This window comes from Sorex araneus, chromosome 5, assembly GCF_027595985.1.
Source record: "Sorex araneus isolate mSorAra2 chromosome 5, mSorAra2.pri, whole genome shotgun sequence".
Taxonomy (NCBI): domain Eukaryota; kingdom Metazoa; phylum Chordata; class Mammalia; order Eulipotyphla; family Soricidae; genus Sorex; species Sorex araneus.
In genome coordinates, this window is record NC_073306.1 from 121193191 (window position 1) to 121210503 (window position 17313).

Here is a 17313-nt window from a genome sequence, read left to right on the forward strand (position 1 = left end):
GCCACCTGGGATGGGGCGGAGTGGGGTGGGGGCAGAGGAGCTCACTGGAACCTTCCAGGCTGCAAAGGCAGCGGGAGGGATCTGTCCGTGGTAGCTGGCACCTCACACCGCACTTGAGAGCGAGCCCCGCTTCAGGGGGTTGTACTTAGTCTCACATTCACTGGGTGGTGGCTAGGGGCAGCAGGGCCTACTGGCCAGGCTGACCGCTTTCACCGTGGTACGGGCGAGGTGAGGATGGGGTGAAGATCCAGGGGGGGCATGATGCAGACAGTCCCTCGAGTCCTCACCCATTCGCTAAAGCTGGTGTGCTTTGCACGTTGCTGGACCTGTGATGTGGAGTGGGCAGTGGACACCAGCGGGCTGACCCCCCCCCCGGGGAAGGTGGGTTGGGGCGCCTGGAGGGTCTGGCCCCCCGTGCAGAATTCTAGCCTCCATCGGCCCAGGGAGGACGCGGCTGGCGTTGTCCTCGGAGGTGGTGCTGAAACATTAGGGCCGTGTGGGACAGAGGTGGGAAAGGGAAGGGGGGGAAAACTAACCCTTCCCGCGCCCACCCTTGCACTGGAGTCCGGGAGACGTCGGGCCTTTGGTTTCAAGGGGACAAATCGCCTTGCAAACGGGTCCACGGTAGGGTGGTGGGGGATGATGAGGAGGCTGCTAAAGGTCAGTTCCAGCAACAGCCCCTTAGGGCTGGACTCGCGGGAGGGCAGACGGGGAGGACCCTGTCGGGGTCCTGAAAATAGCTTTGCCGTCCTCCCCCTACCCCCACATCCCAGCTAGGGGGTCCCAGCAAGGGCCTCCGGGTCTAAAAGCGGCGGGGGGAAAGCCATCCCCTGTCCCACTCCCATTGCACAGACAGGAAAACTGAGCCCCCCAGAGGGTGGTGGACAACGGCCGTGTGGGCAGCATCGTGCTCAGAGTTTCCCGCCCGTCGTCCCCTCGCCCCCCACCCCGTACCCCGGGAGGGCACCGAGGGCTCGGCCGCGCGCCCGCACGTGCACCCCTGGGCGCCGCCCGGCCCGCCCGCGCCCCGCGGCCCGCGCCCCGCCCGCCCCGCGCGCCGCAGGCCCGGGCGCCCCCCTCGCGGGCGCGGGCTCCCACGCGTGCCCGGGGCGCGGGTACCGCTTTAAAAATCCGGCCTGGGCAAAACTTTGATGATAAATCAAGCGGCGGATCCCTCCGCCGGCGGGCGGCGCGGCGTGGCCTTCCGCGCGGGGGAAGAGTCCCGCAGTCGGAGGCGGCCGGCGGGGCGTGCGCTCGCTCGGCGCGGCCAGGGCGCCCGGCGCACCATGGGGGCCCCGCTGGCCGCGGCGCTCGGCGCCCTGCACTACCTGCCACTTTTCCTGCAACTCGGCGGCGCCGCGCGGCCCGCCGGCCACGCGCCCTGGGACGGCCACGGCTCCGGACACGGTGAGTGGGGGCCGCCGCCCCGCACCCCGCCGCCCGCCCCGCCGCCCCCCGCCCGCGCCCGCGCCCGCGCTGCTCCAACTTGCCGCGTCCCGGGGCGCCGAACCCGCCCTGGCCGTGCCGGGCGCCCCCCGCGACGCCCTCTGCCGGCTCCCGGGCTGCTCCCCGCGCTCCCGGGCCACCCCTGCCGGGCAGGGCGCCGCCGCCGGGGCACGGGGGTCCCCCCGGCTCCCCCGCCCCGGTCTCCCCCGCGCCCCGCGGCTGGCCCAGCCCGCGCCCAGCACACACCCCGGCGACCCCCGTATTCGCAGCCGCCGGCACCCTCACGCGCACAGCCCCAGACACCTCCATCCGCTCCTCACTGTAAACAGAGACTTGTGCCCGACACACACACGCACACACATGCACACAAACATGCACATGCACATGCACACACACGCACACACGCACACACGCGCACACGCACATGCAACGGGCGCGCACACACACAAACACACACGCGCGCGCCACGGCCCGTGGCTCGCACCCCGCCAGCTGGCACCCAGGCGCACAGACTCTGCACAACTCTTGCCCTCCCGCTGCAGACACACTGGCGAACGCACACACTTGTGAACACACTCCTGCTTGCCCGGCCTCTCTGCCCATCTGCCTTCCCAGACCCTTCCGGATGGGTGGGTGTCGGTCGCCTGCCCCCTCCAGCTCCACATTTGCTCCTTGCAGCCCCAGCAGAGGTCCTGCCCCTGGAGAACAGGTAGCCGGAGGCGGCAGCGGGGTGGAACCAGACTCGGAGGGGCCCCTGCAGAAGCGGGAGTAGTTGGGGTTCCTGCTCCAGCCTGAGCCGGGGGTGGGAAAAGGGGGAGATGCCTGCAGCCGCTTTTGTCTACTTTGGGGGTGCACAGGAAGCCCTCCCCAACCCCACTCTTGCTTGCCACCCCTCCCCCAGGACCAAAATGTGGGAAATCTCAACTCCACCACCGCCACGCGGGAGCCAGCCAGTGTGTGTGCCCCGCATGGCTGCCAGTGTCCAAAGCTCCCTCCAGCCCCAGGGAAGTCCAAGTTGGCCTGAGTCAGGCCGTGGGATGCTGGCGGCCATAGGGTGGGGGTGGGGGGCTGCCTCTGCCCCTGTGAGCCCGGTATGTACCCCAAGGACCAGGGCACACGGTTCAGCCACCTTCCCCGCAGGGACCCTGGCGGTCTGGTGGGCAGTGGCAGCGCCTACGGGCTGGGCACCCTGTGCCTGGGGCTGGGGCCAGGTTTGCACAAAGGTCAGAGAAGGGGGTGATTCGTTCTGATGGGAAAGGGTGAGGGCCCGAGGGGGGTGCTGCTTTGCTGGGGAGTGACGCAGGAGTGGGCTTGCTTCGAGGGCGGGGGGCTTCCAGAGCCCGCCTCCGGTATTTGCTTCCTGGGCAGGAGCCCTGGCTTCTGTCCCTCCGGTCCCACGTCTGGTGGCCGGGGCACCCTTCGTGCTCCCTTCCCGTCCCTCGTGGCTCCCCTGCCTGGCGGACAGTGGGATCGAAGGGGAGGGTTTCCAGCCTCCCTGTCGACGCAGAACCTCGGGCTCAGGGAGTGAGGGGCCCAGCTGGGACGGGCCCTGGGTCTGGGGGCGCCGCAGAGGCAGCGCCCGGTCCAGGACTCTCCTGCCAGGCGGCTTCCCTGGGCTCCGGGAGGCTGGGAATTCCTCCTCCCGCTCCCTCCCGCACTCAGCCCCCTTCCTTGGCACGGAGGAAACTTCCACTGGGCGCCCTCTCCCTCAGCGCCCAGTCCTCGGGCCGAGACGCCTGGCCCGGGTCTCTCTGAGTCCATATTCTCCCCTCCTGGGACCCCCACACTCCAGAGATCCGGGCGCTCCCCTCTCTCGCTCCGGGGCTCCCGGCGGCGAGCAGGCTGTGCCCTTGGTGTGGCTGTCTTCCTGCTCGCGCCAGGTACGCCCAGGCAGTGCTCAGCTCCACCCTCGCTGGTGTACCCCCCAGCCCCGAGAGGTCCAGCGCGGGCTCCAGGGGGCTGCACGGGAAGGTCTTTCCTGCCGGGAAATCCAGCCCCTCTCCTCTCCTCTCCTCTCCTCTCCTCTCCTCTCCTCTCCTCTCCTCTGCCTGGCTCCGGGCAAGTGAGCGGCCCCATGGGGGCTCAGACTGCCTTCCCCCGGCGTGGCCGGGCCCCAGGTCACCGTCCTGAGGGAGCCCCTAGGCTGGCTCTCCACCGGACCCGTGTCCCCACCCCACCCCCACCCCGGCCCCTGCCTTGGGAGGGGTTGGGAGCCACTCACTTAATCACCAAAAGAAACTGTTATTAATGATAGCGAGACATGGCGAAGAAGTGGGTCATGTCTAATAAGCCATTTGTGTTCAGGAGGAGAATACCAATTTGATAAAAGCTGTGTGTGCTGAAAAAGCCCAGAAATTGCTGTTTAGCAGATTGGAGTCTGATCGTTTCATTATTTCTGGGATCCGCGTGGTCTCAGCTGATTCAGGAAATGTGGTGGCCGGGAGAGGGAAGTCTGTGTGTCTGGGAGAGGGTGGGGGGGCTCCTGGGAAGGCGCCCACCGACCCCAGCCCCTTGCTGGCTCTGCTCCCGCCAGCCCGGCCACCGGGCTGCCGCCTGCCGCCCGCCCGCTCACCCGCCGCCCGCCGTGGGGGCTCCTTGCAGGCCGAGCTCCGTCAGATGGCCGGCTGCAAGGACGACTGCCTCCCTCCCGCCCAGCTGCCCGCTCCCTCCGTCCCTCCGCGCTGCCCACTTTGCAGAGGGGCTTGTTAGAGGCGAGATAGAAAGTGAGCGGGGGACGGTCTCTTGGGGAGGGGGCTCGGGAATGGGGAGGCTGCCGTGGGGGTGGGGGGCGTGATTTGTGCCCACACCTGGTAGGCATTTCATACCTGGCAGCTCCTCTGATCTCCCCCCCTGCCTTGAAGGGGTCACTTGTGGCGGGGGGCGGGGGGCACGGTGGGAGGGGAGATAGCTGACGCTGATGAGCCCCAGAGTGTGCACCGGGCACCGCCAGGCCTCTTGTCTTGCCTTGCCAGCCGCTGGCTCACTACGGCTGGCATTCGTTACCCAGGCAGGGCTGGCATTGCACGGAAGTGGAAACTGAGGTTCACAGAGGACCAGTGACTCGCCCAAGGTCACTGAGCCTGTTTAGAGAAGCGGAGAGCTGTTTCTAGAAGGAGGGTGGGCTGGGTGCCTCCCTCGGGGCCAGCCCTGAGGTGGGCGGGGCTGGTCACAGCCCCATCCACACACCCTCCCTTCCGGCTCCCCGAAGACTGTTAATGACAATGACGGGATGCCATCAAGGGCAGCCAGCCAAGAAGGAGGGTGGGAAGGGGGCTGAGGCCACACACGCCAGCTCGGGAGACAGAGGTGCTGGACTCCTTCTCCAGTGCTCTTCGAAGATGTGGTCCAGAAGGCAGGGTCTTGAGGGTGAGGGTGGGGGGTACTTTGCAGATGCCTCCAGTTTTGGAGTCACCCACAGAGTTTCTTAACATGCAGATCCCAGGGTCTTCTGAGACACCCCCCCAGCCAAAATTTTAATAAGCTCCCCCAGAAGCTCCTCCTGTGCTATCAGCTGGAGTTTGAGAGCCACAGCCGGAAGTATCCGCTCAGGCCTGGTGGGACGTGGCAGCACCGTGGCGGCACGGCAGGGGGCTGCTGGGTGGGCTTGGCTTGGCAAAGGTGGGAGAGGAACAGGGGGAGCAGGAAAGTGGACCCCAGGAAGCCTTAGCCCACAGCAAACATCTATCCTCGGAGGACCCCTGCCCTGCCACACATGTGTGCATACACGTGCACGCACGCAGGCACACACACACACACACACACACACACACACACACTCAGCACACTCACCCCCCGGCCAGCACCTTCCATTATTAATGTGCCCCGCTGCAGACAAAGATCCTGCCGTGGCCTGGCGCTTTGTCCACGGAGTGATCCGCTGTCCCGGGCTTCTCTCCGTTGCCAGGACAGAGCAGCGGGGTGCGAGGGGAGGGCGGGCAGCTGGCACCCGGCCCCGTGCCCTGAAAAACGACTGGCTTTCTTAAGCGCCGAACTGTCGGGATCTCCCCATCAATATCCCGGCTGGTTTGGTGGCGGGGAGCGGGAGGATATTGAGTGCTGTCTTCCGAAGGTTATGATGTAAAAAATGTGCTCGCCGGCCGGCCGGCCGTTGTCTCGGGCGCCGGTGATTATCCCATCAATTATGCGGGCACACACACGGGACGCGCGCCGCCCGCCTGGGGCTGAGGGTTCCGGGGCCCCTGTGGGGAACGCGCCCTCACGGGCGGCTTCCCCGAGTCCTTCACGCCAACTGACTTTGACACTTGCCTGTCTGCAGCCTGGGGGGGGCGGGGGGTGGGGGCTGCCCGGGGAGCACTGCCCGGGCCACGGCACACAGCCTGGGGGGCATCGAGGAGAGTGAGAGAGTGGCCGGGTGCCCTGGGGGCCGGTCCTTCCCGAAGCGGCAGCTGTGTGGGGCCCTCAGAGCTCAGGTCTCGCCCTCGGTGGCAGGGGGGGCCGAGCCCAGGGCACCCCGTGGTGCTGCCTGGTCAGTGCCAGGCGCCACTTCTCCCGGGTCTGGCCGACAGGGGATGCTCGAGGCTGCTGCTAACTGCCTGTCTCGCCAGCGCCGTGAGCGGCTTCGTCTCCCGTGGAGGGGCCTCCGCCGACCCAGCGGGCTCAGAGGAAAGGAGGTGACCCCCGCAGGTCACACCCCTGCCAAGCGTTGGAGCAGGGAGAGGCGCAGGGGGCGGCAGCCAGGGCAGGCTGGGTGAGCCCCGCAGGGAAACCGTGAGAAGCAGTGGGAGGGACCAGACCCGCTTCCCTCGCGGGAGAGAGAGTCAGGTGGACAGAGGCAGGGATACCCGCCGCAGGGCCACTCCCAGGGCATGGCCCTGACCTTGGGCTTGGGCCGGAGTGGACGGGGTGGTGGTGAACACCTCTCCCTCCCAAGACAGTTTTTGTAGTCGGCTGGACTCAGGGCAGGGTCTGCATATGGCCATTCTCATGGCCACCCCCCCCCTTGTCCGGATGGGGGCCTTGGGTGCAGGGGACAAGTCTGAACCCCAGTATCCTGCGTCGGGCCACGGCGGAGGGCCGACATCCCAGCACCCACAGAACGTCTCAGACACCGACATCAGTCTCGTGTCAGAGGAAACCGTGTTTTCAGCAGGGAAGTCACCAGATTGGAACCCTCCCCTCCCTTTTTCCTGGTCCTCACTGAGCGCACAGTGACATTCTGGGTGGGTGACACTGATGTCACCTCACAGAGGGCAGGCCCGCCCCACGGAGGCGCTGTAGCCCTGAGGGTGATGGGGGTGTGAGTCCCGGCAGGAAAGGGGGCTTGGGGGAGGCCTGGGCGGCCCCCATGCTGTCGGAAAGGGAGTGGAGAGGCGGGTCCGGCAGCCCCCACCCCCAGCCCCCAGCCAGCCCTCTGTCAGACCGGGCCTTACCCTAGAGACGATTTGAGGGCAAATTCACACGAACCTCTTCCATTTTAATGGTTCTGCGTTTATTTTAATGTGGATTAGAAAAATATAACCAGCCCATCAAAACTGTGATTTCACACATATGATTGCTGAGGATGAGAGTAACAGGGCTATTAAAGAGAGTGGGAACGTTTAGAGAGGCGCATTAAGGCCTGGACCGAGGGCTGGGCCACGGCGTGGGTCAGGGCGGGAATGACCACACCCAGGCCGCCCGACCCCCGCCCCCGACTCCCCTCCCCTCCGCCCGCCTGCACTCACTGGGGCTGGGAGGGATGGACGGATATCCTTCCCCTCGTATCACTCGACACCTGCCAGGCACAGGCTCTCAGCCACCGGGGACCCATCAGTGGAGAAGACAGATAAGGCTCTTGCTCAGACAAGGAAACCTGTAAAATTATAGACGCACACCTGGCGATAAGGGCTGAGGAGTGGGGCTGGCGTGCCGCCTGGGGAGGGCCCCCCCGCACCTCGGGGGCGAAGAGGAGGTGAGCTGCCCGGGCCTGGAGCGGTCGGGGGTTGGAGGGCTCATAGCGGGGCCGCCAGCCTTCCTTCCTGAAGGGGGAGGGATGCAGGTGTGGACAGAGAGGCCGGGACACAGCGCCTGGCCCACCAGGATGCAGCATGTTGCTGGTTGGTGACTCCTCGGGGCCTGCACCGTGTGGGACATGGCTGGCCTGGGGGCTGAACTGTGCGGGGGCTGGGGGGCTGGGGGGGCACAGCCCGGTGCCGCTTTGTCCCGTCACTGTAGCTCCGAGATCAGGAGGTGAAAGTGGTCCTAGGGTTTCTTTTATCGTTGTTGTTGCGGGGCGGGGCGGGGTGAGGGAGGCCACATCTGGGGGTGCTCAGGGCTGACTCCTGACTCTGCACTGAGGGATCACTCCTGGTGGGCTTGGGAATCGAAGCTCCGGCTTGTAGCACGCAAGGCAAGCGCCCTGCCCACTGCACTGTCGGTCTGGTCTCGGACTCAGGATTCCTTTTCCTTTTTTTTTTTTTATAAAGTACACAATATTTGATTGCATTTAATATTCGAACCCCAGTCCCACCACCATTACATCTTCCCACCACTATAATTTGGATGTTTCCCTCCCGAACCCTAACCCCTGCCCCAGAGCAGAACTAAAATAATTTGTTTTGTATTGTTTGTTCTGAATAAACAGCTGAAAATGCTCCAGAAAACCTTCCTTAGAGGAGAGTGTGTGAAGATTCACCCAGGGGGCATTAAGCCCTTCTACAAGAGATTCCTTAAACCCCATCAGCCGCAGTGCCCTGCTCTTGGCATATGAGGGCGTGAGGTAGGAGATGTCGGTTGGACCCTCTCTCCCTGCCCACCTTGGCAGGCTTCTCGCCCCCCTGTGCCTCGGTCTCCCCGTCTAAACAGTGTCCTCTGCGCTAGGCTGCTATCAGCCTCCTGAGTCCTGTCCTTTCCTGTAGCCTGGCAGGGACCCCGCGGTGGGGGGGTGGTACGCTGATGGTCCTCGGGGGTCTCTGAGCCACAGATCCAGCCCGTATCCGTCCAGCGCTTCCTGCAGCCGCCCCTGCTCTCACACTGAGTGCTCCTGGCCAGGGCTCCCAGGGGCAGGGCTCAGGGGCAGGGGGTAAAGCAGGCGTGAGCCCAACTTCGGGGCCCTGGGGGCCATCGTTCTTGTAGCTTTGCTTTGCTTTTGTGCCATATCAGCTATGCTCAGTTACTCCCGGCTCAGTGCTCCGGGGGACCAGGCGCTGGACAGTGCTGGGGACCGACCCTGGACTCCTGCAGGCATAGGCCTGTGCTCCAGCCCTTGGGGCCACCTCAGTAGTTCAGAGCTGGGGTGCAGCCCCCCCAACCAGGTTTTCTCCCCCAAGCTGTGCCCTGGCCATGGTCTTTTCGGGGCCCTTATCGAAACAAGGCGAAGGCCTGGGTCCGAGAGCAGCCTGGTCAGTGGGCCTGCGGTGACATGGGGGTACGTGGAGTCTCCGCGCAGGGCGGGGGTCAGTGCCCAGTGCGTCTGGAGTGAGCCCCCTGCACTGCCCTCTCTTTGGGGACACAGCCCGGGTGCCCTCTGCCCTCTCGCCCCTGCTTCCGAGGCAGCCTGCCCGCCCCTGCCAGCTGGTGCCCCAGGGAGGCAGGGCGGAGAGGCTCTGGGAGCATCTGGAAGGCTGGAGCCGGCGCCGGGAGGGGGCCGGGCTCAGAGCTATCAATTAGGGGGCCTGGCAGTGCCCATCTGTGGCAAGGGTTCTGCCGCGCGCTGGCCTTCCTCCCCGGCTCAGGCGCGTGCTGCCTTCTCTGCTTCCCGCCGCCTCTCAGCCTCTCGTGCTTCTCTGTCCCTTCCTCCATGCCCGTCAGATCCACTCCCCAGGTTTCCCTGTCCGTGGGTGCACACCTGTACCACATGCACACACGTGCACACACAGAGGCTTGCACAAATGCACACTCACGTGTGCATAGATGCACACAAATTCGCATGTACCCACACACGCACTCTCACACTTGTGCACAGATGCACGCATGCTCACACACGTGTGCGCACACATGCACAAACTTACACATGCAGATGCATAAATGCTCACGTGTGCATGCACATGCATGCATGCACACATGTACACTGACTAATATTCACACACTTTCACATGCTCACACATCACACATATAGACACACATGCTCACATATGCACGCATGTGCATATGCATGCATGTACACATGCTCACATGTGCACATGGTCACACATGCACACACTCACGTGTGCAGATGCTCACTGTGCACATATGCACACATGTGTACAGACGCACACATGCTCACATACGTGCACACGCTCACACACACGTTCTCTCCCCTCTCTGGATGCCATCTCGGGATGACACGTGCACGCAGTCTGTCCATCAGAGCAACGCCCACGTGAAGCCGGTGCTCGTGCCGTGCTGCTGTGATGAGGGAGGCCTCTGTGGTGAATGGTGAAGTGCCGAGGGAGACTGGGGCTTGCCTAGGCAGGCCTGAATTGGGGGAGGTCCAGTCTCCTACCAGACTCAAGAGTGAGGGCGCCTCAGGCATGGCCGGGGGCTGGGGAGCAGCTCTGCATGCAGGAGGCCTGGGTTTGATCCCTGGCTCCAGGACTCCTTGGAGCACTGCCAGGAGTGAGCCCCGAGCACTGAGCTGGGAGTCCTCACCAGACAGCCCCTCTAATGGATGATCCTCAGAAAAAAGTCCTATAGTCTTGCCGTGTTTCAGAGGACGTGTGGAGGTCCCCCAAGTCCACCTGTGGCCAGAGGAGGCAGCCTTTGTGGCACTGGGGAGGAAACTGAGGCCCGACAGGGGGAGGATGTGCCTCCAACACTGTGCCCTGAACTGGAGTGGTCTGGAGCCCCCTGCACTGCCCTCTCTTGAGGCTGGGGGGTTCCAGGAGCAAAGCGGGTATTCCCGGCAGTGTCCTGTCCACAGGGGGTGTGGGCAGCGCCTAGACTCACCCCAAGGGAAGGATCTGGAAGTCCCCAGTGAGAATGGCCGCTGTGTCCTGGCACAGTCAGGGACGGCTTCCTGGGGGAGGGGGGCTCAGGGCCTGAGTCCAGCTCCTGGGCTGAGGGGAGACTCCAGAGGACAGCCCGGGGCATTGTCAGGCTGCTGAGGGCCGGCAAGGGCCATGTGTCCAGATGAGTCACGCATGCGTGTCGGGAAAGCAGCTACAGCCGGGGCCTCTGCAGACAGGTTACAGGGCTGGGGCTTGGGCTCAGGCAGGTAACCCTGACAGGGCCTGATCGGGGAGGCACAGGTGCCCTGGAAGGGTCTGAGGGGGGAGGCACAGGTACCCCCGAAGGGCCTGAGTGGGGAGGCACGTGTGCCCTGGAGGGGCCTGAGTGGGGGAGGCACAGGTGCCCTGAAGGGCCTGAGGGGGAGGCACGGGTGCCCTGAAGGGCCTGAGGGGGAGGCACGGGTACCCTGTAAGTCTGAGGGGGGAGGCTGGCCTCTGCAGAGTTTGGCCGAGTGAGCAGTCAGGCGAGCGTTGTGGAGTGGGGTCGGGCTTCAAGCAGGGCCAGAAGCTATAGAGGCGGCCCGAGGAGAGGACCCCTGTTGGGCTAGTCTGTGGGCTCCTGAGATGCAGACAGAAACATGTGCTTCTGTGAGAGCATGTGTGTGTGTGTGTGTGTGTGTGTGTGTGTGTGTGTGTGTCTGTGTGCCTGTGTGTCTGTGCGTGTGAGGGTGTGAGGGTATGTGCATGTGAGGGTGTGTGCAAACACGCATGGAGCATTGAGCGTTGAGCATTGAGCACTGTTTGTATCCGTGGGTGAGAACATGTCTGTGTGTGTTTTGTGAACATCCATACTGTGAGCTTATGTGTAGTGGTGCATGTGTGCATTGTGTGTTGTCATGTGTGTACAGTGTAAATATACATGTGTATGTTGTGTCTGAGCGAGTACGGGAGTGTTTGCGTGTGAACATGCGTATGTGCATTTGTGAGCACGTGCCTGCATGTGCTGGCATCCCCATGTGACCGTGTTTGTGTGTGAGGTTTTTCTATGAGCCTGGTGTGGGTGTGTGTGTGAGCATGTTTTGAGCCTGTTTGTGAGTACATATGTGAGCCTGTCTCTGGGTGTGCGAGGCTGTAGGTGAGCATGTCTACCTGTGCACATGTGTGCATGTGTGTGTAGACGTGTGTCTGGGCATTTGTGCCAGTGTCTGCCCCTGCAGGCCTTAAACACAGCCGGCACCTCCCTTCCCTGGGACCTCACCCCTGTGACCTCTGCCGCCAGGTCCTGCTCCCCCAGCCCCGACCCTGCCAACATGCCCCTCCTGGGACAAGGAAACTGAGGCCTGGGGGTGTGTCAGCCCGGGGCCCCCAAGGCTCCCCGGCCAGGGTGCAGGGCGCAGCGGTCAGGTCTCCCCCGGGGCGGGGGCCTGGCAGAAGCCGTTTCCCCGGCCTGCGGTGCTTCTACCGAGAGCGGGAAGGCCAGCTCGGACGGCTTGGTGTCTGTTTTGCTTTGTGAGGTTTTAAAAAAATCGTTTCCGGCCTCTCGGCGGCAGCAATTACGGCCAGCTCGCAGGGGAGCCGTTTGCCGCCTGTCACGGGTGGAGAAGGGTCCCTAATGGAGGCCTGGCGGCCTGAGCGTCAAAACAAAGCCACCTAATGGCCCCCGCAGGCGGGCAGCAAGGGAGGGAGGGGCCCGCCCTGCAGCCCTGGACAGCCGGGGCAGGTCTCCCCTGGCCCCTCAGAACCCGCTGCAGTGGCCCCGGTGGGACCCCAGGAGGGCTGCTGCCCACCCCAGCCCTGCCGACCGTTCAGAGCCCCTGCAACCGGGCTCTCCTGGCTCCAGAACAGTCCCTGGGCTTGAGGGGGCCGGGCAGGGTGGGGGAGGGCCAGAGCCCCGCCTCCTGTGCAGCCCCTGGCACTCCCCGAGCAGGCAAGCAGACGAGGGGGCACCGGGGACCCCGGTGGGCTGCAGGGGTGCTCTGCCTGGCTGAGCACCCGCAGGAGCTGCAGGCCCTCCACGGGCCTGCCTCAGTTTCTCCCCTCCAGTTGGTCTGTCTCCCCTTCTCTGCTTCCTCCTGGTCCTCCTGGCCTCCTGCTTCTTACTCCTCCCCGGTGCCTCTCGAGGGCATCCTAGGGGCGCTCTGGGGCACCCACTCCTCCCTCTGCCTATCCACTCCCCACCCCACACACACATATGTGCACACACGCACACACACACACACACACACACACACACACACACACTGACCATGGCAGGCATCGGGGCCGGACTGGGCCAGACTCAGGGTCAGACTCTGTAGCTCAGACCCTGGCCCCTCCCCCACCTCCAGCCTCATTGGCCGAGGGGTCAGTGCCCTCAGCCCTGGCTTTGCAGACTCTTCTAAGGAGGAGACAGAGAAACGCTCTCTGCCAAGGCCCCGGCTGCACATTTGTCCCATCCCCGCCCTGTCCCAGTCCCTGTCCCCACACCCTCCCCCCATACCTGCCTTTCTCCCTTCCTGACCCTTTCACTTCCCGTGGGGGACCCGTGGGGGTGGAGGCCGCAGTGGCACTGGGGACTTGTCCTCTATTCCTGCCCTCCCGAGGTGCCAGAATCTCTCCCCCGTCCTGAGACCGATTCCACTGCTGTCCCCACAGCAGGCGGGGTCCTTGGGACAGTGCCCCCGCAAGCCCCTGTGCCTCAGTTTCCTCATCTCGAAGCAGAGGAGAATAAGAGTAGCTCCTTCCCGGGGTGCTGGGGAGGCCAGGGGCAGACGGTGCATTTTATTTAAGAGAGGCGTCCGTGGGAAGGAGTGAGATCTGATACACGCCTGAATGGGAATGAACCCCGGGAGCATTATGCCGAGTGAGAAACGCCCTCCCCCGAGACCGCATTGCTAGGATCCCGCTGACGAGAGATACCCAGAGAGGCGTAGCCCACGGCCACACGGCGGGTGGGCGTGGGGCCGGGCAGCGGGGGCAGCCGGGGCCTCGCGGAGACTGGACTTCCTTCGGGGGTGATGAGAGTGTCTGGGGACCAGATGGAGGGGGAGTGGCAACAGCGACAGGTCCTTCAGCTGGAAGTGATTTATCTGGTGTGAATCTCAGCTCACTGGAAGCTGGACAGTGCCCAGGAGCCCCTCGAAAGCCCGTGTCGATGAGGCTGCGCAGCAGGGCTGAGGCCACTGTCCCTAGTGGGCAGATGAGGAGGAACCCAGGGCCCCGCAGCACCAGGTGTCTCACACACACACACACACACACACACACGCACACGCACACGCACACACATGCACGCATGCGCACACACATGCATGTGCACACGCACACACACGCACACACATGCACGCATGCGCACACACATGCATGTGCACACGCACACACACGCACACACATGCTCAGCGCTGAAGAGACAGGCCCGGCCAGGGCACATGTGTGGACAACCCGAATTCAGCCCTTGGCACTGCCGGGTTTGAATCGGGTGGGGCAGCCATCCCTCCCCAGTGACCTCGAGCCGGGCACCCCCACCTCCCCCTGGCACTGTGCTGCGTGTGCTGAAACTCAGCAGTGAGCGGGCAGCACCCGCAGAGGCCGGCGTTGAGGGACAACCGCAGCTGTACTGTGCGTGTGAATCAGGCTCTTCACCTGCGACAGTTCATTTACACCTGGGAACAGAAGCTCAGAGAGGTTAAGCAACTTGTACAAAGCCACACAGCAAGTCAGGGCTGAGCTGCCCCTTGCCTTCCTGCACACCTGGACTCTCTCCTCCCCGCGGCCCCTTCCCCCTTAGCTGGCAGAGCCAGCAGGTCTGAGGAGCCGGAGCTTGAGGCGGGGGTAGGGAGGTGAGGCCTCAGACTGGATCACACGGGGGCCTGGACCGGGGGCTTGGACCCTCGCAGGAGGATAAACAACGCCCAGCTAGGAGCAGCTCTTCTTTGATGTCTCCTGTTTTCATTCAAAATTCATGAATTCTGTATTCTTCGCCATAATATATTTATGTTTGTTTTAATACAAAAATAATGTTCTTGGGCCCGAGAGACAGTGCAGGGGTGAAGGCGTCTGCCTTGCACATTTGCTTTGTTCCCTCCCTGCACCCCGTGCGGCCCCCTGACCCCACCAGCCGCCATCCCAGAGCACAGAGCCGGGAGCAAGCCCTGAGCACAGCCGGGTACAGCCCAACAAAAAATAGTCAATAAAAGTACATGTACAAAGAATGTGCCCACCCGGGCCAGGGAGGGACGTCGGTGCGGGGCTGCAGAGCCGGCAGGACGGCCTCCACCCCATCCGCCCATCTCTCTTCCTTGGTCCCGGGTGCTCCTTCCCCTGGAAGTGGGTGCCCACCATGACCTATGCCCCGGAAGTGGTATTCCCTGCACCCGGCGCCCCAGAAGTGGGTCCCTGTGCAGCGAGGCGAGGCAGGAGGCAGTCGGCAGGGCCTGAGCAAGGGGGTCCCCAGGATTCCAAGGGGGCACTCAGCTGCACGGCCCCACTCACCCGGGCCTCAGAGGGGCAGCAGGGGGCCGCTGTGAGCGGGGTCTGCAGAAGCCAGGGCCGGGGTCGCTGTGTCCGTGGGCACTCGTGGGGCTGCTGTGGCTTGACCGTGTGACCCCCCACTCCCCGGTCTCCCTGGTGAAGGGGAGTGTGGCGACAGGGTGGGGGGGGCCCAGTCTCGGCAGGCAGCCCTCCCTGGCTCGAATTTATGCGCAAAGTTGGTTTTCATGGTGTTTATTTTTACAGTTACCCTCTATTTATGGCAAGCGAGGCTGATTCTTCGTTTATGGCAGCAATAAAAGTCTCCTTTTAGGATGAATTTATTTAAGTGAAAAGGGAAAAATGCTTTGAAAATAAATATTAAGTAAATAGTGGATCGGGGGATCCTGCAGACAGGGCCAAGGGGTCCTTCCCGGCGTGGGCTTGGGGAGCAGACTGAGTCGTCTTTTCCTCTTGGGAACACCCCCACCCACCTTCAAACCCCACTGGGCCTCCGGGACCCTCGCCGGCTTCCCTGGCCTTCCTCTGCCCACTCTGCGTGGCCGGGGGCAGCGCACTCCTGGGCGATTGTCCATGGCCATCCCTGTAGCGGTCCCTGGTCAGCTACGGACTGCAGGCCCGCCTCCCTCCTAAGGGCCAGGCCCCGCTCTGAGCCCCTTGGGCTGTCCAGTACGGGGCCGGGAGGACTGGTACTTCCCCCCGGAACAGGCTGCTGAGAGCATTGCAGTTCTTCGAGCTTTAAAAAATGTTTGAGGTGGAAAAAATTTTAAAAAGGCAAAATGTTTGAGCTGAGGGGCGGGAGAGAGCACAGCGGGGAGGGTGTTTGCCTTGCACGCAGCTGCCCCAAGTTCGATCCCAGGCCTCCCTACCCGGAGAGATTCCTGAGTGCAGAGCCAGGAGTTACTCCTGAGCATCCCTGGAGCACCTCTGGGCGTGGTCCAAAAGCAAAACAAAAACATGTTTGAGGGGCTGTGCAAGGCAAACAGTGGGTAGGGTGTTTGCCTTGCACACGGCTGACCCGGGTTTGATTCCCATCATCCCATATGGTCCCCTGAGCACCACCAGGAGTAATTCCTGAGTGCAGAGCCAGAAACAACCCCTGTGCACAGTTGGGTGTGACCCAAAAAGCCAAAAAAAAAAACCCCAAAAAACAAAAAAACAAAAAAAGCATGTTTGAGGTGACACTGAGATCCAAGAGTCTAAGTGGACACAGGTTTCAGCGTCACAGCGTTGCCACCCCAGTGCCAGGGTCCCTTCACTGCGGTCCAGAGGGGCCCTATCTGCCCCCTGCATCCCCTCAGTCCTGGCTCTGGGACAGAATCTCTCCCCGTCCACTTCCTGAGAAGGAGAAAGCGTGTTCGCCCCAAAGAAACGGTCTCCACTGTCCCCGGCCCCACCCCTGTCCCTGCGGGCAGCCCGCCCGGGCCGGCCCTGGAGGAAACAACCCAGGCTGCCTTCCTGGGCCCACCCCAGGGCCCCCAGGAGCAGGGGGTACTGTGGCCGCTGCCCCCTGCGAGAGGAACCCCCCTCCCCGTACTGGGCTGTTCCGGGTGGGCACACCCCCGTAGCAGCTGCGGGGAGCGTGGCAGCCCCCGGTGAGAGCCGCGCCCCTAGTTCGCCTGGCAGCGGGTTCCTCAGCTCTAGCAGCCGCTGAGCTGGGCGCCCGGGCGGGCTGCCTGAAAGGAACCCCTGGGTCACACTTCTCAGAGCTGAGAAGAGAGACCGAGGGACCCTAGAGCTCTGGGCTGGGCTGGGACATTTTGCAGTCAGCCTTGGGGTGAAATCGGACTCAGTCCCTCGGTGGTGCTGGGGGGACTCGGCCCCTGGCACGCCCTCTCTGAGCCCAGGTAGCACTCGCTGTGAGGGCTGTCCGCGGGAGTCCCGGCTTGTCCCGTCTTTGTGAGGGGGAAGCCAGCTCCTGGCCCACAGCAGGGCAGGGGCCTGGCCCCAGGGCCCTGGAGGCTTCTTCCCCCGCCTCTTAAAGGGCCGTGGTGCCAGCCCCCCAGTCATGGGGCACTCGGGAGCAGGCACGTGCCCTGCGGTCGGGCTGCGGGTCCCCATCAGGATGGCGGCGGGGGTGCCGCTGGGATCAGCGTGACCTCCGTGGCGCCCCTTGCTGCCTTGTGGCACTGCCCTGGCTCCTGGTCCTGTTTCACACGGCAGCCTCCCGGGGAGCCTCCTGCTTGCTCTGCGGGTCCCAGGTGGGCAGGCGGAAGGGATCACCTGCCCACCATACTCAGGGCCTCGCTGGTGGCCCGTGCCTAGCCAGTCAGATCTTGGGGGCGTGATTCCCGACCAGCATTCTCCGGTCCCTGGCAGGCAGGGGTGGGCACCGTCTCTCTCGCTCTCAGTTTTTCCTGTAAAATCTTGGGGGCAGGGGGCTGGGCCACACCGTGCACTGCTGGGGGTCTGCCTACTACTCAGTGCTCAGGAGTCTCTTCTGGTGGTGTTGGGGGGCCCGTGTGGTGCCACCTGCTTGGCGAGTGGCTTCCCCTGTGCCGTATCCCCGGCTCGCTCCTCTGCCCGACTCAGCCCG

The 17313-nt window shown here is 63.8% G+C and overlaps 1 protein-coding gene across 1 annotated transcript in view; it reads left to right on the forward strand.

Moving 5' to 3' along the window:
- Positions 1–1156: 1156 nt before the first annotated feature.
- The window catches only part of VSTM2L (V-set and transmembrane domain containing 2 like), a 30401-nt gene continuing 14244 nt past the window's right edge, over positions 1157–17313 (forward strand). The window contains exon 1 of the mRNA XM_055140222.1: positions 1157–1407. Within this exon, the coding sequence (XP_054996197.1) occupies positions 1287–1407 (121 nt within the window). The 5' untranslated portion in view covers positions 1157–1286. The remainder of the gene's footprint in view (positions 1408–17313) is intronic.